Source organism: Herpailurus yagouaroundi, unplaced genomic scaffold, assembly GCF_014898765.1.
Source record: "Herpailurus yagouaroundi ecotype Mexico unplaced genomic scaffold, PumYag 28, whole genome shotgun sequence".
Lineage (NCBI taxonomy): Eukaryota > Metazoa > Chordata > Mammalia > Carnivora > Felidae > Herpailurus > Herpailurus yagouaroundi.
In genome coordinates this window covers 128,075,919-128,102,660 of record NW_024412376.1, presented here as the reverse complement: position 1 = coordinate 128,102,660, position 26,742 = coordinate 128,075,919, and the positions used below count along the sequence as shown (strand labels likewise).

The 26,742-nt window shown below is 39.8% G+C and overlaps 1 protein-coding gene across 1 annotated transcript in view; it reads right to left on the bottom strand.

Annotated features, from left to right (window-relative positions):
- Positions 1-13,472: 13,472 nt before the first annotated feature.
- Positions 13,473-26,742, bottom strand: part of CNGA1 (cyclic nucleotide gated channel subunit alpha 1) — a 35,095-nt gene continuing 21,825 nt past the window's right edge. The window contains exons 7-9 of the mRNA XM_040484319.1: positions 26,079-26,186; positions 25,217-25,323; positions 13,473-15,594 (exon numbers count right to left, since the gene is read on the bottom strand). Coding sequence (XP_040340253.1) covers positions 14,180-15,594; positions 25,217-25,323; positions 26,079-26,186 — 1,630 coding nt within the window. The 3' untranslated portion in view covers positions 13,473-14,179. The remainder of the gene's footprint in view (positions 15,595-25,216; positions 25,324-26,078; positions 26,187-26,742) is intronic.

Below are 26,742 nucleotides of genomic sequence, written 5' to 3'. Positions count from 1 at the left end.
AATATAACACGAATATATATGAATACACACACACACACACACACACACACACACACACATATATATGAATATAACATGATGGGTGATCTCAAAGATATCATATTAAGCAAAAGAAGCCAGACACAGGAGAGTACTTACGTGTGGTTCCAATTTCATGAAGTTTCTGAACTAGAAATAGAAGCCAAATTAGTGATTACCTCTGATGGGGGTAGGAGGATTTTAACTGAGAAGAGGAGTGAGGTAGCCACCTAAGTGGTGGAAAACTTCTATCTTGATCTGGGTGGTAGTTTCATGTGTGTGTATACATATAAAAACAAAAAATATATACATTTATGATTTGTGCAATTTATGATATGTGTGGTACCCTTCAATTCTTAAAAGAATTATAAAATATAGAAAAAATAAGATACCTGAATACGTCTATTGTCCAGCCCCTTGAAAAATGTGATTTAATTATATTTATTTGTCCATTACTGGTACATTATCCTGATGTGGATTCTTTTTGCCAGAGTACCCATACAGAACCCCCCAAATACATTTATCCTTGACAGATACATATATCTTTACGTAAACACTATGCCAGTTATCAATTTATTGCCTCTCAACTCCAATTCACCCTTCAATATATGCTCTATAATAATGGACAGCACTCTTTTAAGCACCTCGTCTGAGAGCACCACCTTAAGTTTTCTCAGCAGAGGGCGCTGGAGAGACATCGTGGGAAAGAACTTTTCCGGTGTTTCCTGCTACCGCACGTTGGGTCAGCAACCTTGCAGTCTCTGCCTGGCCTGCAGTTAACCTTCAAAACAGACTCAACATGGAAACTGGCCTAGGGCCCCCTGCTCACTCTCTCTTAAATTAAAAAAAAATTTTTTTTAAGGAAATTAAGGATACCACATAAAGTGCAAAATATACCAGCCAAAATAAGCAAAAAAGATTTTCTGCCATACATAGGGCAGAGGAAAACTAGAATATTAATAATCAGGTTGTTTCCATAGTCACATTAAAATAACTTTCAAAATATAACTTTAGGGGACTTACTCTTTTTTTCCTTTAGTTAGTAATCTTCAGAATTGAATGATAAAAATAGCACTGTATAATGTAAATTTTATGAAAATGAAACTAACATTTTTTTTGACTTTATCATTTTACTTTGTCTAGGAACACCACAAGAGAAACAAAATCAAACAAACGTTTATTCATATTTAATGTAAACTGTTTTCAAATATTCAGCTTAATAATCCATCCATCAATCAATAATGGAGTCTAGCAGATATCTAATATTATCAGGCACTGGACATAATGTACTCAGAGATGAGAGAGACTCATGATAGGTAAAGTACCAGGATTAGGATGAAGAGACTCATGAAGACGCCAGGGGCAGGGTTAGATTTGGATAGAATGGAAAGATGCAATCTGAGTGGTAAGCCAAGGTTTAGAAGAGAAAATAAACGTGGCACGTGTTTGAACCAGAAAAGAGAAAATTCCGTTGAATCCCAAGGCAAAGGTCATAAAGAAAGTTGGAGAGCATCTTGAAAACGGAAGTAGAAAAATTCATTCTCAACGATGGCACTAAGTAATCACTATGAGGTTCAAGAAAGGGGAAACAATATCATAAAAGGAAGCGTTAGGTTTTTGTTTTGTTTTTTTATCTGATTTTGCTTCTGAAAGATCACAGTGGCAACTCCATGGAAATGGACTGTTGAGGTAAGAAGAGTAAAAGTGGAATTAGATACTGGGTAACAGGCTACTGTAGGAATCTAGGTGAAAGACGGTAGTTTAGATGAGCAATGGATGTGACAGATTACCCTCACACTCGGGGTATATCTTGAAGGTTGAGGTCACAACATTCACTGACAGCTTAGATAACAGGTATGAGATTAAGAGTCAAGAAAATAAGACTCAAACTTTTTCACCAGAGGAACCGGGTCAATGGTAGTGTCATTTTCTGACATAGGGAGGACAGGGAAAGAAACAGGCTTGAGAAAAAAGTCATGAGTTCTGCCTAGGACACATCAAATTCTCACTATAAACAAACAAACAAACAAGATCACCAGCTTGCACAACAATGCTTCTGGCACTAGATGTATAGCTTCTTCCAAACAAAACAATTCAATTTGCAGAATTGACATTTAACTCAGTTCTGACACTTAACTCAGTTCTGACACTAACTGCCTGGAGAGTACAGACCCCATAGGTTAAGGGCTCAGTCCCCCGAAACTGCCCTCACACACATTTCATATGCCCAGTCACAAGTCTCATGTTGTCACATGTGCTACTAGCCAACTAGTTATAAATCATGTCCCCCTCCTATTGTTCTATAATTTTCTAGAATGGCTCACAGGAGCCAGAAACAGAGTTTACTTTTTCTTACTGATTTATCATGAATGATACAACTCAGGACCAGGCACATGGAAGATATTCATAGGACAAGGAATGTGGGAAGGGGTAAGGAGCTTCCATAACTCTGAGGGCACTACCCTCCCAGTACCTCAATGTGTTTAGCAAGCCAGAAGCGCTCCAAACCCCTTGGGTTAAGGATTTTTTATTGGAGCCTCATTACATAAGCCTAATGGATTAGATCATTGGGTGTTAGTGATTGACTCAACCAGCAGTCCTTCTCCCCTTCCCAAGGTCAGGGGGTAGGGCTGAAAGTTCCAATTATCTAATCCCATGGTTTATTCCCCTGGCAACCAGCCCCCATCCTTAGGGGCTTTCCAAAAGTTACCTCATCAACAGAAACTCAGATGTGGTTGAAAGAGGCATGTTATGAAAAACAAAAAAAAATGCTTTTTAAAAAATTTTTCACTCTGGAGCTGGCTTCAGGAGTCAGGGACAAAAACCAAATCTTAAAAAAGATATTCCTATAGCTCTTATCACTTAGGGAACTACAACGGTTTTAGGAGCTTGGGCCAGGAACCAGAAACAAAGACCAAAATTTATATTTCTTATTAAAGTACATTTAGCAAAGAAAATACCATGTGCCCAGTTCGATATACAAGTCTGGAGTTCGGAGGAGAGGCTGCAGATACAAATTTGGGAGTTTTCAGCACATAGATGTTGTAAAATGCTACAGGATATATGAGCTCACTTAGGGAGTGATTATGGTGGCCACGGGACACTTTGGCCTTTAAAGATTCAATGAGGAGGGGAACCAAGGGAGATGGAAATCCAGTCAGAGAAGTGACTGGAAGCCAAGTATCTCGAAAGGCAAGTGAAGAAAAGCATTTCCAGAAAGGAAGTGATCATTTCTACCTAACACCACTGAGAGATCTGGTGAGTTTTGGACTCAGGACTGACCACGAGATTTGGCAAAGCAGGGGTCATTGATATTGGTCACCTTGACAAGAGATTTCAGTGGAGTGATAGCAGCAAAACTTCATCGTGTCAGGTTCAAGGAAGAACAGAGAGAGAGGAACTCTCTCGGTTGGCAAAGACAAATTCTACAGAAGTTTTACAGTCAAGGAGAGCAGAATGCGGTGTTGGCTGGAAGCAGATACAGGGCCAAGCAGCAGGTAGATGTTCTTTTAAGATTTGAGCCATTGCACATTGAAAGGGACAATCCATAGGGGGTGAGAAGATGGTAAAGCATGATGGAGGGGGGCAAGGCAAGGGGGAGATGATTGTAACAACAAAGTCCTTGAGTACAAGAGAGAAACCTGTGCACAAGTAGAAGATACAGTTTCTGGGGCGCCTGGGTGGCGCAGTCGGTTAAGCGTCTGACTTCAGCCAGGTCACGATCTCGCGGTCCGGGAGTTCGAGCCCCGCGTCGGGCTCTGGGCTGATGGCTCAGAGCCTGGAGCCTGTTTCTGATTCTGTGTCTCCCTCTCTCTCTGCCCCTCCCCTGTTCATGCTCTGTCTCTCTCTGTCCCCAAAATAAATAAACGTTGAAAAAAAAAAAAAAGATACAGTTTCTCAGACAGGAACTTAGGGTGCTTGTCCATTGTAAGAGACTTGTCTCAGACATTCTTCAGGCTTGCTCCCATGCCCGATGCTGTGGTGGCAAGACCCTAACGTGTGCGGTCTCAGTGCACTACTTGGGGCATGAGACTCTTTTAGAGGCTAGGGACTCCAGGTCTAGGATCCAGCCTTCCCCATGTTCAACTTGGTTGTTTCCTTTGAGGGCCTACTATAGCCTTGGGGAGCACCCAAGGAACCAACAGGTTTTTTTTTTTTCCTTCCCCCAGCTCAGAGTTAAAGTCTAGCAGAAATCCTACTTCTGAGTTAACGCAACACACTTTGTAAAATGTTCATGCCGTTCATCTGTGATCTAGTAAAAGATTCACTATTTCTCTGAATATGTTGAAAGGAAATTCTCTAAAACTAGAAGAGAAAGCCCTGGAAGTAGGGTTGACATTCAGATAGCACCTTAAAAAAAAAAAAAAAAAAAGATAGGCTGGGAGCAGGATAACTCATGAGTACATAATGGTCTCAAGAAACAACAGATTTATTTGGGCAGATATTCCAAATATGAGATATACATAAATTCAGGGGTTCCATTGCTAAAAGAAGAAGACAGGTATTTCTGCTAGACTTTAATATTATATATAATGTATATTATACACTATCATATGTTATTTATATTTATATTATTATGTATTGTATATGATATGTTATATTATTATTTTATATATATTTTATACGGAATATATCATGTATGTAATATTATATATTATTATAAAGACTAGGCCGTGTCGGCCTCTCTTGCTTTTAGGTGTAACCGCACAACTAAGTTTTTGCCAGTGAGATGTGAGTGGAGACGGAAAGTGTCCTAAAGGAAAGAAATGCCCTCCCCCTTTCTCATTCCAGATGCCTAATGTGTAAATAGGATGGCGGAAGCTGAATTAGCCATCTCAGACCATGAGGCGATCTTGGGAGAGGAGACCTACGGGATGAAAGGCAGATCTGTTGAAACATCCAGACAGGAGCTAGTATCCCAGAGAACTTCTCTGAGAAATGTCATGGCAGGCCTGTCCTGCTTCTCTCTGGACTTCAGCACGAGAAGTAAATATAGATCAATCATGTTTAAACAACAGTTCCTGAATTCTTCTAAGCCGTTACTATCCTCTGCTTGCATCTGAACCCACAATACACAGATAATCCAGTTTTGTGAGGGAAAGCTGATAATTTGATTTCAATAAATTTTCTACAGACCTTGAATCAAAAGTCATTACAAGAATTTGAAAAACATTCCAACAGAAATGAGATGGCTGTCAGAGAATACAATCATCAGCTTAAAAGAGGTGATAAATTTTTAATTCCTTGAGGCTTTTGAAAGTGCTTAGATATTGTTCCGTTAGATATTACTCAGATGAGCTCAGCAATAGTTAACTTGACATCTGAAGATCCTTTCCAGGCTTGTTATTGGAATATTCTGTTGTGTTTATTTTTCCAGGGTTGGCATCAAGACTATGATACTAGAGGGGCACCTCAGTGGCGCAGTCGGTGAAGCGTCCGACTTCGACTCAGGTCACGATCTCACCACTCAAGAGTTCGAGCCCCGCGTCGGGCTCTGTGCTGACAGCTCGGAGCCTGGAGCCCGTTTCAGATTCTGTGTCTCTGTCCCTCCCCTGCTCTCATCTGTCTGTCTCTCTAAAATAAATAAAACATAAAAAAAAAAAAAACTATGATACTAGAAACATGTTACTTCCTAATATGGCGTCACAGTGTGCCAAACAGTGCCTAATGCTTCTAAAGTTAGTAGGAGCCTTCATTTCCACAATTACTGCCTTCTCTTGAAGAGAAAAATAAAATCTGAGAAACCCTAGTTCTGAGGAGATTCAAGGCACCTTACAAAACATTACAAACATTCTTGCCACTTCTAGGTGATCTAGAAAAAGACTCACTATTTCTCTGAATGTGCTGAAAGAAATCTTCTAAACACTAGAAGCAACTCTTGCAAATGAGGTTGACATTCATATATCACTTTTTAAAAATGATGGAACCATCTGGCAACAAGGTGATTCATTATCACAGTTTGCTCTCAAGAAATAACAGGCAACCACTCCAAATAAGCTATTTTTCATTCCTAGTGACAGCACTGTGAGGAGTTACACTCTTAATGTTTTGTATGAAGAGACTTCCAGAACCTCCACCATTACACATTTTTCCCTCCCCTTCCCCATTACGTGATTTTCCTCATCTCTGCCTAGTTTAAAGTGAGTTCGTTCCTCTTCCAAGCAATCCTACTTATTCTCTGAAAGAGAGCTTATTTTTTTTCCAAATTGCCAGTGGTGGTCCATTAATTAATCACGATATCAATTTAGTAATTTGCAACAAGCATTTTTTCAAAAGAACTAAAATAGAATATATAAAATGAAAGTCCTTGGGCGCCTGGGTGGCGCAGTCGGTTAAGCGTCCGACTTCAGCCAGGTCACGATCTCGCGGTCCGTGAGTTCGAGCCCCGCGTCGGGCTCTGGGCTGATGGCTCAGAGCCTGGAGCCTGTTTCTGATTCTGTGTCTCCCTCTCTCTCTGCCCCTCCCCCGTTCATGCTCTGTCTCTCTCTGTCCCAAAAATAAATAAACGTTGAAAAAAAAATTAAAAAATAAAATAAAATAAAATAAAATAAAATGAAAGTCCTTGAGTACATTGCACGTTATAAGGGGAAGTATTCTTTTCTGAAAGGTTTGTTACAGCTATGTGTTTTCTAGATCGCAATCAAAATGCATGTTATATGGGTCATTTATTATGGGTCATAATCAAGGAAGTTTGAACAGACTGCCCTGGAAACAGTTGCCCTCATTATCGCACCTGACCTTTCTCAGCTCAGAAATATTTTTTCTTTGCCTCAACATTCTGCTTAAATTACACTTCTAAGAATCATTTGTTCCCCAATGAGAATAGCCTTCCTTTGGTACCATGTTGTTATGTGTCTTACAAGTGCAGCACTCAGGGAAGTCCAATCAGTGAAGCAAAATCCGAAGCTGCTGGATCTGTTTTTCTTACATTTGGCTTTAGGAGTAGATGATGAGCTTTGAGGCCTCTTTCCACAGTAAGACTAGATATTCCGTTTCTCTTAGTCCTCAGAGACAAGTATGGGAATAATCAGCTTCTGAAGGAACTTTATAGATGAATTAGTCAATGTTAAGTCTTTCCATTCTCTTAATAATCATCTAGGTATCTTTACTGTTGCTGTTGCTGTTTTTTTAAGTGCATTTCTCCCAGCCTTTGTCTTTCTGTACTGGAGTCCTGTGTTCTCTCCCGCACCACCATTAATCCATGTGTCACCTTTCCACTCATTCTCCAGACCCCACCCAGCTCTAATAAAATATATTCAGGGTTCATTAAACAGAAGAGCACACGATTTCCTAAGTTTGGATGCTCATGATTTTCTACAAAGGCAGGAAAATTTCTTCTCAAAACTTCCTAACGAAACCCAAACTTTTCGTGATTTTTTTTTTTGTAAGTACTCCCTGGAACATTACAGGCTACAAAACTCCTTATCTAGGCCTTTACTGTATTCTTTACTGTATTTGATTGCTTAAAGCCAATTACTTAAAAATTATAATTTGAATTATTTTACTTGGGGTACTCCAGTGGAACTTATCTATACTGAAGCTCATCCATTGATTTTAAGATCATATTTAATTAAACATGTTAGGTGTAACTGGTCCCATCAGGATCAGTAAGCCAAGAATCTATTTAACCTTACCACTTGTATGATCTTACTCTAAATGTCATATGTAATTGAAACAATAGTAAGCATCCCTATGATAAATTTTTGGAAGTTCAAATAAGTGATATTTACTTATTTCCTTTGTCCACAAACCTATTTACAGCTCAACTAGGTGATTTAGTTATGGCTTCCTGTTCTCAACGACCATTTAAAAAAAAATTTTTTTTTCAACGTTTATTTATTTTTGGGACAGAGAGAGACAGAGCATGAACGGGGGAGGGGCAGAGAGAGAGGGAGACACAGAATCGGAAACAGGCTCCAGGCTCTGAGCCATCAGCCCAGAGCCCGACGCGGGACTCGAACTCACGGACCGCGAGATCGTGACCTGGCTGAAGTCAGACGCTTAACCGACTGCGCCACCCAGGCGCCCCTCAACGACCATTTAATTTGAAGAGTGTGATCTTAACCGGACTCAGAGAGCAAACTCTCAATCCGCATGGTCAATACCTTTGGCATACTGTATTTGATTGCAGATAAGTGTTTGAAATATGGTTAAGCTATATTATGTATTTTTAGATCCTTTGTGATTTATTTTTGACCGTCCTTTCTGAGCTGCAAAGAAGCAAAGTCTTTCTGGTTTGGCATGGAGGCCAGAAGGGCAGTCTCCTTCTCCAGGTAAGAGATAGAAATGAAACTAGGTCACCGGTGTTAAACCAAGAGGTCTGTGTTAAGAGATTTAGTACCAAAACGTGAAAAAAGAATTTCTAAAAAGGGAGGAAATAGCCATTATTGCAGTTCAGTAAAAAACAACTCTCAGTTTTCTGTCACCAAAGAGTCTTGCCTCTCTTTAATCAAAAAGTTTCAAATGCCCAATTATTTTAGATATAAAAATAAAAGAAATATAATTGAAGTAAATTTCATATTACGTTATTGTGGTATGCTTCCGTAGTAATTTTATATATTTTGAGCCCTTTGGGCATTTTGAAACTATTTCTAAAAAAAAATTTTTTTTTCAACGTTTATTTATTTTTGGGACAGAGAGAGACAGAGCGTGAACGGGGGAGGGGCAGAGAGAGAGGGAGACACAGAATCGGAAACAGGCTCCAGGCTCCGAGCCATCAGCCCAGAGCCCGACGCGGGGCTCGAACTCCCGGACTGCGAGATCGTGACCTGGCTGAAGTCGGACGCTTAACCGACTGCGCCACCCAGGCGCCCCTTGAAACTATTTCTAAATGGAACAATGGGAATATCTGTAATATAAATCTATTGATTATCAGTATTTTTGGCAAATGAAGGAACTAGGGACAGTGACTTATTACATTCAAAAATGAATGGAAAAAAATTACATCTGTGTTCTAGAGACTCCTGATAATGGTAGGCAAATGTTCATCCCTTGTGCCCTGAGTGGCTGGCTCATTGGTCCCCCTTTCTGCAGAGAGAAAGCAATGAGACCACTGAAGGAAAGCATGGAACATCATGGATTTTGGTGCCATAACGGTACTGTGCTCCTGGGCATCATCAATCTTTGTGACAAACCCAGGAAACAGGCTCCATGATCTCTAAAGAACTAACTCAAGTAGCTTTTGGACCACATCCAACTGGCTAAAGCTCAACCCAGATAAGACAAAAATGAATCTAACTAAAAAGAGAAATTGGCAATCTGACAAGAAATCCAATATCAACTCTTTTTAAGGGCCAACATTGTCAGGCTGATGAGTAATTTTGTGGTAAATTGCTATTTTCAGAACCCCAAAGGAATGCATTGGTGAAAAATGCATTCTTTCACCTCTAACTCATCAGGAAACCAAGAGCCAGACATGAAATGTAATTCTAGAAGGTATTGTCTCGAATTTACTCAATATGCAGTCTGACTAGCTTAAAGTGGAAACATACAGGTAACAGACATGTTATCACCAAGTAGAACCCCATAAAGCACTCAACTTGGTCTGTGTAGAGAGCAATCAAGGGCAACCTCACAGTGAAGTAAACACTGAACCAAGGGTCAAAAGTCCAGGCTTTGTCACTAAACTAGCTGTGTGAATTCATACTTACCTCTTCTACTCCCCTTTTCTCTTCCATTTGAAATAGTTCACATATACCAAAAATTATACACAGAATACATGTATTTGTACCTAGGTTCATCAGATCTTAACATTTGAACTTATGTCTTTCAGATTGTTTTTAAAAATATAAAACATCATGGGCTGTTGAAGTCCTCTGAATTTTTCACTGTCCCCCCACCCCCGTCTCATTCTCTCCAGCCCCACAAGTGTGAATGCTGTTCCGATTTCTGCTATTGAATATTCCCATGCCTGTTATTAAACTGTGACATCAGAGGTGCAGATCCATACACACTACTGAGTATTGTGTTGTGTGTTTGTAAATTTTGTATAGGTGATATTTTGTGCACATGAAAGTCGGCTCATGAATGCAAGGGTAAAGAGCAGGAGCCCTGAAGCCTCACTGTCCGGGTTCAAAGAGCAGTTATACCACTTCCTTCCTGTGGGCCTTGGGCAAATTACTTACACTCTCTGTGCCTCCTTTTCCTCATCTTTTAAACAGAACACATAGTGGAACCTAATTTACAAGCTATCGCGAAGATTAAATGCACTGAAATCTAGAAAGTACTTGAACAGTGCCAGCACAAACTAATCACTAGGTTAAGTGTTGGTATCTGTTACTATTCAAGCATGTTGTATGGTATTCCATTATGGGGCTATATTCCAATTCATGTATCTGGCTTCCTTTTGATGGACATTTAGGTTGTTTCCAACCTTTAACTATTATAAGCATTCTTTGACATGTCTTATGGTGCATATGTGGCCAATTTTCTGTAGTGACTATACCTAACGATGAAATTGCTGTCTTTTAGATCAGCCTGACCCTGGCTTTAGCAGATATTAGCACATGGCTCTCCAACATATGGTAAAAATTCCCACTGCTACTCCAAGTTCCTGACACTCTACATCCTCACCAACTGTAGTGTTGCCTCATCATCATTTCTGTACTTGTAAAACGAGGAGGGGTGAATTAGACGATCTCTGGAATCTTTTTGCATTTTCTATGTGCTCCAATTTCCTTTCCGTGAATTTCCTGCTTTCTTCCTTCACCTAGAGATAAACTAGTCCAGGGAATAGCAACCTTTTCTTTTGAGTCTATAGGCCTATTGTTTGGTATTTTATATTCTGAACGGTCTATAAACAAAGGCATCCAAAAATACAATTCCTGTAGTCATAAGGTAGAATATTAACCACATTGACAGTGTTTTAGCCAGGCATACTTCCAACACTGTTAAAACATATCAATAGTTTCCAAACTTTTTAAAGCAATGGATATTTTTTAATAAAAATATAAAGTGAATTTCAAATAGATGCTGCTTGCTCCTTTTTTGTGTGTGCTTACCTCTAATACATAGCTCACAGATTGGTAAAAAGCTTCTTGTAATGTAATTGTCATTATTGCATTGGTGAGCTTTCCGAAATTAAGAAATACTAAAATGCTTCAATTTATCTTGTTGCTGTATCCATTAAATTTGCATATTAAATTTTATTTGATCATGCTTTAATTTTAGACTGGTATATAGTTTGCTATGCTAAAATCTTCTGGAAATATTCATGTTAGGAAAAAAAAAATGCCCATTATTGCCAAAGAGCTCTGATTTTACTACCTATAATTTCTGTGAAGAAAAAAGTAGTTTCATTCAGGCTTTGGAGGTTGTGATTGTAGACCAACATTGCCACCTAATGGTAAGAAGTTTAACTATATCATATTTCAAGTTGGAAAAGTTGGGGTTTTTTAAAGATATATGCAAAACTCTGAAGTAATCTATTCCTATGGAAACATTACATTATACTAGAGTGGGGCAGGAAATGCAGAGTAAACACTCATCAGACACACTGGCAAGACTAGCTGATTGGGCTTGTGCTCCCTCCTTGATCTGCCATCTATGAGTTCTAGAATTCTCTCTCATTTGCTCTCAGATTAGTTACTAAACAACTTCAAATTTCAACCACTTCTCCCTTGTCCTTATCTAGACCCTGTCCTAGTCTTAATATGTTAAGATAGGCAAGTGGAGTCTGGAATCAATTTAGAATAAGGGTGGTTTCTTGCATTAGCAAAAGGTGAGTTCCTGCTTTGGCATCTATCTGTACCCAGGTCAGCATCCTTACCATGAGTCTCCCAAAGCCACATATTTCCTGTCTTTTTGAAATATTTCTGTATGAAGCCAGAATCCAGTTGTGAACCTCTGCATTGCACTCCAGGTGTCTAAAGTGGAACTTTGCCACTACCTGTCAGAGCCTCCACCTGGAAGAGTCATGGAAAAGGAATTGGCTTAGCCCTCCTGACTGAAGTCTTTGTACTAAGAATCCTCCACCTGTCCAATAGAAGCATCAGAAAGACTTACAGAGCTTTGGGTCCGAGGTCATCAAATCAGAATGGGTGTCTCTAGCCCAGATCAGACTCGATGTACCCACCCTCCTGGATGCTGTGACTGGAGCTGCTTCTCCTTGGGAACCAGACCCTTAGCCATATTTTTTTTAATTTTTATTTTTTAATCTTTATTTTTGAGAGAGCGAGAGAGAGACAGAGTGCGAGTGGTGGGGGAACAGAGAAAGGGAGACACAGAATCCGAAGCAGGCTCCAGGCTCTGAGCTGTCCGCACAGAGCCCGATGCAGGGCTCAAACTCACAAACCGTGAGATCATGACCTGAGCTGAAGTCGGATGCTTAATCGACTGAGCCTCCCAGGCGCCCCGGCCCTGAGCCATCTTATCTTACTAAATCAAGTCTCTTTGCAATGCCTTAGAGGTTTTTATAACAGGCAACAAGGAGCATAAAGAATAAAATGTGTGTGAAGGAGAAGGAGTATTAAAAATAAGGAAAAAGAGAGTAAAAAGAGTACTTGTCTGAGTCAGAAACCATATTACATTTTAATTACAACCCACCCACTCCAGAACCAGCCACTTCCTCTGTAGTGAAGAAAGACTTGGTGGGTGATATTGAACAAATAACATGTAAAATGGCAACATAAGACTGCAAATACCATGCATAGTTCAATGAATACCCTTTTTGGTAGAACAGAATAAACTCTACCATAGACATACACTGATCAAGGTCCATATAAGTATTTGAAATGTCAAATTAACAAGATGTCATGTCAAGCCATATTATTATAGGCAGAGATAGAAATTTTATATCAATTCCAGAGATCTGTGTTAAGAAGAACTTTTGAACCGCATGGGTTAAGCAATAGAGAGCTATATGACTGATTAGCAATGTCTTCCACAACCACACACTTCTCATACAGTTCCCTTTCTGAAATTTCTAAAACAATCCCATTAACTCCTTCCTGGTTGTCTAATTAGGTGCTTCTCAAGCTTTAATGTAGGTATGAATCACCCAAGGGTCTTGCTAAAAAGTAGATTCTAATCCAGTAGGTCTAGGGTAGGGCCTGAGATTCTGAATTTCTAAGAAGCTGCCATTGAACTTTCAGATCTCCTTTTCTAACATTACAACAATTTCCTTTGTTAATCACCCAGCAATAGAATTATTTTTATCCCTTTTTTATTGCTGGCCAGTCAGATAAGGAAGATAGTAGTCATTGCTGTCAGGCCTTAAGAATCAGAGAAATTTTGGGGCACCTGGGTGGCTCAGTCGGTTGAGCGTCCGATTTCGGCTCAGGTCATGATCTCATGGCTCTGAGTTCGAGCCCTGTGTCGGGCTCAGAGCCTGGAGCCTGCTTCGGATTCTGTGTCTCCCTCTCTCTCTGCCCCTCCCCCATTCATGCTCTGTCTCTGTCTCTCTCTCTCTCTCAAAAATAAACATTCAAAAAAATTTTTTTAATTAAAGAATCAGAGAAATTTTAAAAAATTTATTATAAAAGATTCCTACATTTTATGATTTTTAATATTACATATTTATATATTAGCATATATATGTGAAGTCTAATTTGTCATGTTTTTATCATAAGAAGTTTCTCTTAACCATGGTTCCCAAGTCCAAAAGTACAATGATTACTTCCCTTAAAATGACTCTGAAGCTCTGTAAGATCCTAAACTCCCTACTAAATGATCCTTAAAATGACTCTGATGCTCTATAAGATCCTAAACTCCCTACTAAATGATCAGATAAAGAGTATTCATTTTAGGATTTATTTTACTTTACTGCCTTGTAAGTCTTTTCAAAATGGTACCCTGAACATGATGTACATGGTAATTCCCAGCTGCTCCTCAGTGATCCAAAAATGCCTGAAAGTGAGGGATACTTATTCACTTTTATAAAGCATATTACACAAAAGGAACATACATGAAAAAGATCAGAAGATATAGAGACTGACAATCATTCTATATCTTTGCACACTATCCATTCTGAAAAATCCTAAGTACGATGATTCTTTAATCACAGTACCTCGCAAGTGAGTATGTGGGCCTTGTGCCCTGCACCAAAGCACATTTTCCTTATGGAAAAATCCCCCAGCTGAATCTTCCTCTTCTTCCAAATTAGAGTGGCCTAATAACATCACCAAAAGGATCATGAGGCATGTCCTTGTTAACAACCAGCTTTTCAGTCCTGGGTGGAGTCCATGGGCCCACTTTCAACTCCAGATCCTTCAAGAGCTGAAAATTCTGTGTCAATAAGTGGTTTCAGAAATCGCTCGACCTTAGTGAGTCTTTGCTTCAGTTTCTGCTGCATTGACTCATACTCCGCCAGGATCCGAGCAAACCTCGTTTGCAAGAGGTCTACGGACCCCTCCATTCGGGTGACCTTCTCCTCAAGATCTTTGGGATCACTTCCAGCATTTGCGACATTTATATCCAGCAGGCCATCTTTCATCAGGATTTGCCTTCCTTTCTCTTCTAACATAGTTTTGGCATCTGGGTACTCAGTCAGAGCTTCCATGAGGTCATCTTTTGAGAGACAGAAGAGATCTGAGTAGCCAATGCTTTTAATATTGGCTGTTCTTCGATTGCCGGCTTTGCTACCTTTAATGTTAAGGATGCTGATCTCACCAAAGTAGCTACCATCACTCAATACCACAAACTGAGTGATTCCATCATCTGCCACCACAGCCAGTTTCCCCTCCTTGATGATGTACATCTCTCGCCCGATATCCCCTTTCTTGCAAATGTAATCTCCAGGACTGTAGACTTGGGGCTGTAATTTCAAGACCAACTCCACCAATAGACCAGCTTCACAGTCCGCAAAAATACGCACTTTTTTTAATGTGTCTAAGTGAACGTTGATGGCGATCTCTGCTCTCAGCTTATCAGGTAGATACTTCAAGACTTCTCTCTCATCAACCGTTTTTTGGTTGGTCCACAGATAGTCAAACCATTTAATAACTCTCTTTTCCATATCTTTGCTTACATTTCGAAAATGCATATATTGCTTGATTGCATCAATTCTTGCTTGAAATTCTGCTCTGGCAGCATTCATGTTGGAAATCATAGAACCTATGTTACCAACGATGGTAGCAAAAATTAACACTCCGATTAAGAAATCAACCACCACAAAGACAAACTCAGAATCCCTCACAGGAGGTGGTGTTTCACCAATTGTGGTCAAAGTCAGTGTAGACCAGTAAAGGCTGTACACATATTTTCTAGCCAAACGGCCAAATTCAGGATCATTAACATCAGGATACACCCATGTGTCATTTCCAAATCCAATAGCTTTGGAAATAGAGAAGTACACACATGCATTCCAGTGGATAATGATGACAATATACATAACAAGATTAGAAATCCTGAAGATGTTTGGGTAGTTTGTTCTCGTTTCTGTTCTCTGGAAGAATTCAAACATCCGAGAGATCCTTAACAGTCTGTTCAATCTAATTTCTGGATAGTTCCACCCTAGCTTAAAATACAGCAGATCAGTTGGTATCAGTGATATAAAATCAAGTTTAAATTGCAAGTTTGATTTATATTTCTCTATGAGTTTAACCTCTTCCTTTACCAGCAGTCCCTGTTCCAAGTAACCTAAAATAGAAAAAAAAATTTTTTTAATGCTTTTCACTTTTATGCCATTAGGAATTTTTTCTAAAATAACCCTCAGTGAACTTCACTGAGTGCAAAACAAGACTTCATTTCCAGTAAAAATGCTTTTAGCAATGCAATCAGATATGAGTACCAATCAACATATGGCTACGGAAAATATTATTTTGCAGAAATAAAAAATAAAACTTTGTAAGTGCAAAGTGAGAGATTCCATACAATGTACATCTGCAATTCTCTCTAGATCCAGCCTGTCTATGCACGTAAAGCCACGAACAGCATTCTTGGGAAGTTTTCTAAAACACCCCAGCTCTTGTGCCTAAAGCCATACACCACTCTTTTCCCAGAATCCTAGCCCCACCCTTGAAATTTGGGTACCTGCCTTACTGTGTATTATGTGTATTCTTGCTTGTCCCACCAATGTGAAGAATAAATGTCTTTCAAAGATTCATTTTCTCTAGCCCTCTTATCCCTCAGGCTTCCTTAGACATCTGGGATCTTCCCTTCTCCGATGTTAACACAGTAGGCCGTGACTTTTAGCATTCTGATACATTTTATCAAGGAAAGAATTTGTTCCCCTTTCTATACTGGCCACCAGAGCTGTGACTAGGACAGAATAACAGGAACATTGCTCCAGCACACTGGGATTTACAACACGTCCTTATTTTACATAATGATTCTTAAATGCTATTCTCTGTACAGTGGTTACCTTTGAATGTAGACAGCAGTGTAGAAACAGTAAGCTTATACCTACTTAAAAAGCATATTTAAGTGGGAAGCTATCAGATCCTGCTCCCTGGTCAGTAATGCCTCACCATGACCACAAAGTTGAGTTAAGGATGTGTGTACTGTTAGAAAGAGAAATCAAGAAACTGATCCCATTCAGAATTGCACCAAGAACCATAAAATACCTAGGAATAAACCTAACCAAAGATGTAAAAGATCTGTATGCTGAAAACTATAGAAAGCTTATGAAGGGAATTGAAGAAGACACAAAGAAATGGGAAAGCATTCCATGCTCATGGTATTAAAAGACAAAGATGAGCCTTCCAAGGAACCAGATGCTAGCCATGTTTGTAAGAATTCTGTCTCTGTAGGAGCACAGAAGAGTCTTTGAGTTGCTAGAATTTCACTGCTGCTTACCTTCATTGCTTCGGGAGAAGCAAAACTCAACAAATTCACTTAAAACCCCGAATCAAGAATAACTCCCCTACACAAACTTTCAGTAAAGAGTTCATCAAGACAAAACTCATCTCCTGCAATGATGAAAATTAGAAAATAAACCAGTACAAGGAATTCTTCTACAAAGATCCTCTAAGGAAAAAAAAAGTGAAAGAAGGCACCCAACTCTGTGCTGTGTTGTTAAAATGTGAATACTACCCAAAGCTATCTACACATTCAATGCAATCCCAATCAAAATTGCACAAGCATTCTTCTCGAAGCTAGAACAAGCAATCCTAAAATTTGTATGGAACCACAAAAGACCCCAAATAGCCAAAGTAATGTTGAAAAAGAAAACCAAAGTGGGAGGCATCACAATCCCAGACTTTAGCCTCTACGACAAAGCTGTAATCATCAAGATGGTACGGTATTGGTACAAAAACAGACCAATGGAATAGAATAGAGAACCCGGAGTTGGACCCACAAACATATGGCCAAATAAGCTTTGACAAAGAGGAAAGAGTATCCAATGGAAAAAAAGTCTCTTTAGCAAATGGTGCTGTGAGAACTGGACAGCAACATGCAGAAGAATGAAACTAGACCACTTTCTTACACCACACACACAAATAAACTCAAAATGGATGAAAGACCTAAATGTGAGACAGGAAACCATCAAAACCCTAGATGAGAAAGCAGGAAAAAACCTCTTTGACCTCAGCCGCAGCAATTTCTTGCTCGACACATCTCCAAAGGCAAGGGAATTAAAAGCAAAAATGAACTATTGGGACTTCATCAAGATAAAAGCTTCTTCACTGCACAGGAAACAATCAACAAAACTAAAAGGCAACCAATGGAATGGGAAAAGATATTAGCAAATGACATATCAGATAAAGGGTTAGTATCCAAAATCAATAAAGAACTTACCAAACTCAACACCTGAAAAACAAATAATCCAGTGAAGAAACGGGCAAAAGACATGAATAGACACTTTTCCAAAGAAGACATCCAGATGGCCAAGAGACACATGAAAAGATGCTCAACATCACTCATCATCAGGGAAATACAAATCAAAACCACACTAATACCACCTCACCACAGAGTGGCTAACATGAACAAATCAGGAAACTATAGATGCTGGTGAGGATGTGGAGAAATGGGAACCCTCTTGCATTGCTGGTGGGAATGCAAACTGGTGCAGCCACTCTGGAAAACAGTGTGGAGTTTCCTCAAAAAATTAAAAATAGAACTACCCAATGACCCAGCAATAGCACTACTAGGAATTTACCCAATGGGAATTTACCCATACAGGAGTGCTGATGCATAGAGGCACTTGTACCCCAATGTTTATAGCAGCACTTTCAACAATAGCCAAATTATGAATAAAACCTAAATGTCCATCAACTGATGAATGGATAAAGAAGATGTGGTTTATATATACAATGGAATACTACTTGGCAATGAGAAAGAATGAAATCATGCCATTTGTAGCAACGTGGATGGAATTGGAAGGTGTTATGCTGAGTGAAATAAGTCACTCAGACAAAGACAGATATCATATGTTTTCACTCCTATGTGGATCTTGAGAAACTTAACAGAAGACCATGGGGGAAGGGGAGGGGGAAAAATTAGTTACAAACAGAGAGGGAGGGAAGCAAAGCATAAGAGACTATTAAATACAGGGGCGCCTGGGTGGCGCAGTCGGTTAAGCGTCCGACTTCAGCCAGGTCACGATCTCACGGTCCGTGAGTTCGAGCCCCGCGTCAGGCTCTGGGCTGATGGCTCGGAGCCTGGAGCCTATTTCCGATTCTGTGTCTCCCTCTCTCTCTGCCCCTCCCCTGTTCATGCTCTGTCTCTGTCTGTCCCATAAATAAATAAAAACGTTGAAAAAAAAATTAAAAAAATAAAAAAATAAATTAAAAAAAGAGACTATTAAATACAGAGAACAAACTGAGGGTTGATGGGGGGGAGAGGGGAAAATGGGTAATGAGGAGGTCACTTGTTGGGATGACCGGTGGGTATTGTATATAAGCAATGAACCACGGGACTCTACCCCAAAAACCAAGAGCATACTTTACACACTGCATGGTAGCCAATTTGACAATAAATTATATTTTTTTTTAAAAGGATGGGGGGAAAGATGGCAGCGTAGGAGGACGCTGGGCTCACCACGTCCTGCTGATCACTCAGATTCCACCTACACCTGCCTAAATAACCCAGAAAACCGCCAGAAGACTAGCAGAACGGAGTCTCCGGAGCCAAGTGCAGACGAGAGGCCCACAAAAGAGGGTAGGAAGGGCGGAGAGGTGGTGCACGCTACAAGGACTGGCGGGAGGGAGCCTGGGCAGAGGGGCGGAGGGGCGGCCCGCTGGCCAAGCAGAGGTCCCGAGTCTAGCTTGCAAAAGCAGAGGGGCCGGACAGAGTGTGTTCGGACAGTAAGCGGGACTTAACAGCTGGAAGGTTATAAGTTAACAGCTTTGCTCGGAGAGCTGGAGGGCTGGAGGACAACGGGAGGGAGAGTTGTTGAGCCCCTGACGACAGAACGCAGCTTGGCGGGGAACAAAGGCGCTTGCCAGTGCCATCTCCCTCACCCATCCCCCAGCCAAAATCCCAAAGGGAACTGGTTCCTGCCAGGGAACTTGCTTGCACCGCGCAAACACCCAACACGGTGCTTCTGCGGATCCATCCCTCCAGTGGGTCTGACTCCCTCTTGGTGCCACAGGGCCCCTGGCAAAGCGGATCTCCAAAGGAAGAGCGAGCTAAGGCTGCCCCTCCTGCCCCCGTGCACCTTGCCTAACCCACCCCAGCCAATACGCCAGATCCCCAGCACCATAAGCCTGGCAGTGTACAAGTAGCCCAGACGGGCCACGCCACCCCACAGTGAATCCTGCCCCTAGGAGAAGGTAAGAGAAGGCACACACCAGTCTGACTGTGTGTCATCAGGTCTGACTGCGGCCCCGCCCACCAACACAAGTTATCCAAGACAACACAGGGGATGTGGCCCGCAGTCCCGCACCACTCCAGGGACAATCCAAAATGATGAAATGGAAGAATTCCCCTCAAAAAAACCTCCAGGAAATAACGACAGCTAACGAACTGATCAAAAACGATTTAAACTATATAACAGAAACTGAATTTAGGATAATAGTCATAAAATTAATCGCTGGGCTTGAAAACAGTATAAAGGACAGCAGAGAATCTCTTGCTACAGAGATCAAGGGTCTAAGGAACAGCCAGGAGGAGCTAAAAATGCTATTAATGAACTGCAAAATAAAATGGAGACAACCACGGCTCGGATTGAAGAGACAGAGGAGAGAATAGGTGAACTAGAAGATAAAATTATAGAAAAAGAAGAAGCTGAGAAAAAGAGAGATTAAAAAATCCAGGAGTATAAGGGGAAAATTAGAGAACTAAGTGATGCACTAAAAAGAAACAATCTATGCATAATTGGTATCCCAGAGGAGGAAGAGAGAGGGAGAGGTGCTGAAGGGGTACTTGAAGAAATCATAGCTGAGAATTTCCCTGAACTGGAGAAGGAAAAAGGCACTGAAATCCAAGAGGCACAGAGAACTCCCTTCAGAGTGAAACTGGCATATCATAGTGAAACTGGCAAAATTCAAGGATAAAGAGATAATTCTGAAAGCAGCTAGAGATAAACGTGCTCTAACATATAAAGGGAGACCTATAAGACTCGTGACCGATCTCTCTACTGAAACCTGGCAGGCCAGAAAGGAATGGCAGGAATTCTTCAATGTGAGGAACAGAAAAAATATGCAGCCGAGAATCCTTTATCCAGTAAGTCTGTCATTTAGAATAGAAGGAGAGATAAAGGTCTTCCCAAACAAAAACTGAAGGAATTCGTCACCACTAAAACAGCCCTACAAGAGATCCTAAGGGGGATCCTGTGAGACAAAATATCAGAGACATCAGTACAAGCATGAAACCTATGGACATCACAATGACTCTAAACCCATATCTTTCTATAATAATACTGAATGTAAATGGACTAAATGCACCAACCAAAAGACACAGGTATCAGAATGGATAAAAAAACAAGACCCATCTATTTGCTGTCTACAAGAGACTCATTTTAGACCTGAGGACACCTTCAGATTGAGAGTGAGGGGATGGAGAACTATTTATCATGCCACTGGAAGTCAGAAGAAAGCTGGAATAGCCATACTTATATCAGACAAACTAGACTTTAAATTAAAGGCTGTAACAAGAGATGAAGGGCATTATATAATAATCACAGGGTCTATCCATCAGGAAGAGCTAACAATTATAAATGTCTATGTGCTGAATACAGGAGCCCCCAAATATATAAAACAATTACTCACAAACATAAGCAACCTTATTGATAAGAATGTGGTAATTGCAGGGACTTTAACACTCCACTTACAGAAATGGATAGATCATCTAGACACACGGTCAATAAAGAAACAAGGGCCCTGAATGATACATTGGATCAGATGGACTTGACAGATATATTTAGAACTCTGCATCCCAAAGCAACAGAATATACTTTCTTCTTGAGTGCACATGGAACATTCTCCAAGATAGATCACACACTGGGTCACAAGACAGCCCTTCATAAGTATACAAGAATTGAAATCATACCATGCATACTTTCAGACCACAATGCTATGAAGCTTGAAATCAACCACAGGAAAAAGTCTGGAAAACCTACAAAAGCATGAAGGTTAAAGAACACCCTACTAAAGAATGAGTGGGTCAACCAGGCAATTAGAAAAGAAATTAAAAAATATATGGAAACAAATGAAAATGAAAATGCAACAATCCAAACGCTTTGGGATGCAGCGAAGTCAGTCCTGAGAGGAAAATACATTGCAATCCAGGCCTATCTCAAGAAACAAGAAAAATCCCAAATACAAAATCTAACAGCACACCTAAAGGAAATAGAAGCAGAACAGCAAAGACAGCCTAAACCCAGCAGAAGAAGAGAAATAATAAAGATCAGAGCAGAAATAAACAATATAGAATCTAAAAAAAACTGTAGAGCAGATCAACGAAACCAAGAGTTGGTGTTTTGAAAAAATAAACAAAATTGACAAACCTCTAGCCAGGCTTCTCAAAAGGAAAAGGGAGATGACCCAAATAGATAAGATCATGAATGAAAATGGAATTCTTAAAACCAATCCCTCAGAGAAACAAGCAATTATCAGGGAATACTATGAAAAATTATATGTCAACAAACTGGACAACCTGGAAGAAATGGACAAATTCCTAAACACCCACACACTTCCAAAGCTCAATCAGGAGGAAAGAGAAAGCTTGAACAGACCCATAACCAGTGAAGAAATTGAATCAGTCATCAAAAATCTCCCAAAAAATAAGAGTCCAGGACCAGATGGCTTCCCAGGGGAGTTTTACCAGACGTTTAAAGCAGAGATAATACCTATCCTTCTCAAGCTATTCCAAGAAATAGAAAGGGAAGGAAAACTTCGAGACTCATTCTATGATGCCAGTATTACTTTGATTCCTAAACCAGACAGAGACCCAGTAAAAAAAGAGAACTACAGGCCAATAGCCCTGATGAATATGGATGCAAAAATTCTCAATAAGATACTAGCAAATCGAATTCAAGAGCATATAAAAAGAATTATTCACCATGATCAAGTGGGATTCATTCCTGGGATGTAAGTCTGGTTCAACATTCACAAATCAATCAACGTGATACATCACATTAATAAAAGAAAAGATAAAAACCATATGATCCTGTCAATCGATGCAGAAAAGGCATTTGACAAAATTCAGCAACCTTTCTTAGTAAAAACGCTCGAGAAAGTCGGGATAGAAGGAACATACTTAAAGATCATAAAAGCCATTTATGAAAAGCCCACAGCTAATATCATACTCAATGGGGAAAAACTGAGAGCTTTTTCCTTGAGATCAGGAACACACAGGGATGTCCACTCTCACCGCTGTTGTTTAACATAGTGTTGGAAATTCTAGCATCAGCAATCAGACAACAAAAGGAAATCAAAGGCATCAAAATTGGCAAAGATGAAGTTAAGCTTTCACTTTTTGCAGATGACATGATATTATACGTGGAAAACCTGATAGACTCCACCAAAAGTCTGCTAGAACTGGTACATGAATTCAGCAAAGTTGCAGGATACAAAATCAATGTACAGAAATCAGTTGCATTCCTATACTCTAATAATGAAGCAACAGAAAGATAAATAAAGAAACTGATCCCATTCACAATTGCACCAAGAAGCATAAAATACCTAGGAATGAATCTAACCAAAGATGTAAAAGATCTGTATGCTGAAAACTATAGAAAGCTTATGAAGGAAATTGAAGAAGATATAAAGAAATGGAAAAACATTCCATGCTCATGGATTGGAAGAATAAATATTGTTAAAATGTCAATACTACCCAAAGCTATCTACACATTCAATGCAATCCCAATCAAAATTGCACCAGCATTCTTCTTGAAACTAGAACAAGCAATCCTAAAATTCATATGGAACCACAAAAGGCCCCGAATAGCCAAAGTAACTTTGAAGAAGACCAAAGCAGGAGGCATCACAATCCCAGACTTTAGCCTCTACTACAAAGCTGTCATCATCAAGACAGCATGGTATTGGCACAAAAACAGATACACAGACCAATGGAATAGAATAGAAACCCCAGAACTAGACCCACAAACGTATGGCCAACCAATCTTTGACAAAGCAGGAAAGAACATCCAATGGAAAAAAGACAGTCTCTTTAACAAATGGTGCTGGGAGAACTGGACAGCTACATGCAGAAGATTGAAACTAGACCACTTTCTCACACCATTCACAAAAAATAAACTCAAAATGGATAAAGGACCTGAATGTGAGACAGGAAACCATCAAAACCCTAGAGGAGAAAGCAGGAAAAGACCTCTCTGACCTCAGCTGCAGCAATTTCTTACTTGACACATCCCCAAAGGCAAGGGGATTAAAAGCAAAAATGAACTACTGGGACCTCATCAAGATAAAAAGCTTCTGCACAGCAAAGGAAACAACCAACAAAACTAAAAGGCAACCAACGGAATGGGAAAAGATATTTGCAAATGACATATTGGACAAAGGGCTAGTATCCAAAATCTATAAAGAGCTCACCAAACTCCACACCCGAAAAGCAAATAACCCAGTGAAGAAATGGGCAGAAAACATGAATAGACACTTCTCTAAAGAAGACATCCGGATGGCCAACAGGCACATGAAAAGATGCTCAACGTCACTCCTCATCAGGGAAATACAAATCAAAACCACACTCAGATATCACCTCACGCCAGTCAGAGTGGCCAAAATGAACAAATCAGGAGACTATAGATGCTGGAGAGGATGTGGAGAAACGGGAACCCTCTTGCACTGTTGGTGGGAATGCAAACTGGTGCAGCCACTCTGGAAAACAGTGTGGAGGTTCCTCAAAAAATTGAAAATAGACCTACCCTATGACCCAGCAGTAGCACTGCTAGGAATTTACCCAAGGGATACAGTAGTGCTGATGCATAGGGGCACTTGTACCCCAATGTTTATAGCAGCACTCTCAACAATAGCCAAATTATGGAAAGAGCCTAAATGTCCATCAGCTGATGAATGGATAAAGAAATTGTGGTTTATATACACAATGGAGTACTAGGTGGCAATGAGAAAGAATGAAATGTGGCCTTTTGTAGCAACGTGGATGGAACTGGAGACTGTGATGCTAAGTGAAATAAGTCATACAGAGAAAGACAGATACCATATGTTTTCACTCTTAGGTGGATCCTGAGAAACTTAACAGAAACCCATGCGGGAGGGGAAGAAAAAAAAAGGAGGTTAGAGTGGGAGAGAGCCAAAGCATAAGAGACTGTTGAGAACTGAGAGCAAACTGAGGGTTGATGGGGGGTGGGAGGGAGGGGAGGGTGGGTGAGGGGTATTGAGTAGGGCACCTTTTGCGATGAGCACTGGGTGTTGTATGGAAACCAATTTGACAATAAATTTCATATATTGAAAAAAAATAAAATAAAATAAAATTAAATTAAATTAAATTAAAAAGGGATGTGTGTACTGTTATAAAATGTCTAGTACAGCTATACCGGATACACTGATTTCTCCCCATGCCTCTTCATGGAATCTCTCTGTGAGGTAGCAATTACCTTTTCACCATAGAGCTGGCACAATATTTCTGTTCTCTCTATTCCTCCCACTGGCATAAAACCAATGAACAAGATAATGGAGGAAAGCCACCAATCCACATTCAAAATGTTGCCAAGTAACCTGAATTCGTTGGAGTAGCCTAAGCTTGTGGGTGAATATATGGTATTCTTGTTTCCAACAGTGCTTTTTCTTCTAAAGTAGATCTGTGAGCTTATTTTGAAGAAGACTTGAATTAAAAAATTTCAAATTATACTCTAGAGATAAAAGCACAACATTGCAAAATATCCAAAGCTGAACGTATTTACCTGTCCTTGTTCGTACAAACATATCAAGAAGATAGACTATGTCTGATAGGTAATCAAAAATGAGCCAACATTCTAAGTAATCAGACTGAAGTTCATCAAAACATGCTCTGTAAAAGAAAAACATGTAAATAAAATGAACTGGGAGCCAGTTTAAGTAAAAGTCTTCTCTGTATACTTTTTATCATGGTAAGAGGTATAATGCACTAAGGCTGAGAGGGTCCTTAGAGTCCATTTAATCAACCACAGCTTTTCCGAATCTGAATGGTTTGATCTATTTTTCTCATGCGTCTGAATTCCAACATTCTTTCGATTACACTAGTTCGCTTTGTGGAAACATCAAATAAGAATAAATGGCCTCAAGCTAATGTCAAAATATATTGGCTTATACACATTGATAACCAGGTTCTTATTGACTATCTGTACCCAAAATGCTTACAGGAATTGTGCTTAGTCCTGGGTTGCTGAGATGTTTACTATCTAAAAGACAGAGAACCGTAGACATACCTGAGAAACATATCTTGCTCTAAAACAACCTAAATTTTTTATCTTTTTCCACTCCTGGCAATGTTTTTTTCTTAGGCCACAAAAATAAAGTTTCTCCCAAAATTCTAATAAAACAACTCAGCAATCAAAAGTTTAAAACTATCCCTCCACACTTCATTCCAGTACTGGATTTCCAAGTATACTGGGAACCAATACATCTTCTCCTGATGTCAGGAAAACACATTGAGAATAACATAACCTCTCTTTACAACCTGAGGTGGAGAAAGGGTGTACATCCTGAAGACCTCTGGACCAAACCATTAAGTCAGTTAACTCAGAAACTAGAAGCAAATTGAGATCCACAAAAATATATAGATACCTTGCAATAATCATAGTCCAGTTGTACATGACAGGTAAGGTGATGCAAAACAGCCAGTTGTAGTATGTGTTTCCTGAGGGATCAATAACTATGACTTCTTTCTTCTCCCTAGCAGCAATTTGAAATGAAGTAGAAGGTTACCAAGAAACAAGAACATTTTTATTTCACATATTAAATATGGTTATGTCCATTATCCACAATTAATGAAACAGAACTAAGCTGGAGAAGCTCACCCTCCAGGGAGAAGATTAGCTTGGCATGAGTGTATTAGACATCAGCAATTGCCTAGTGAGGGCTGTATAGATGGTTAAATTATTAGTCTTACATTAAACCTTACATTAGACTTTTATTAAAGCCCTGTTTTACTGCGATGCTGCAGATACTTCTATCAATTCAGCCACTGAAAAGGAATAATGGCACAGATCATGCCAGATTCTGAATATTCCGTAGACTTCTTTGGTAGGTTGTTGGTGGTGAGAGAATGGTGGTGTTACCACTTTTCCTACCAGGTAACAAAATAATCAGGAACTACACTGTGAGAGGGAGCTCTCATCTGTGTGGAAAGAAGACTGTAACACAATCTAATAAAAGGTACTTGTTCATAAGCATCTATGAAGGATGAAGAGGCAATAGGAGGTGGAAGGAAGAAGGAAGAAGGAAGGAA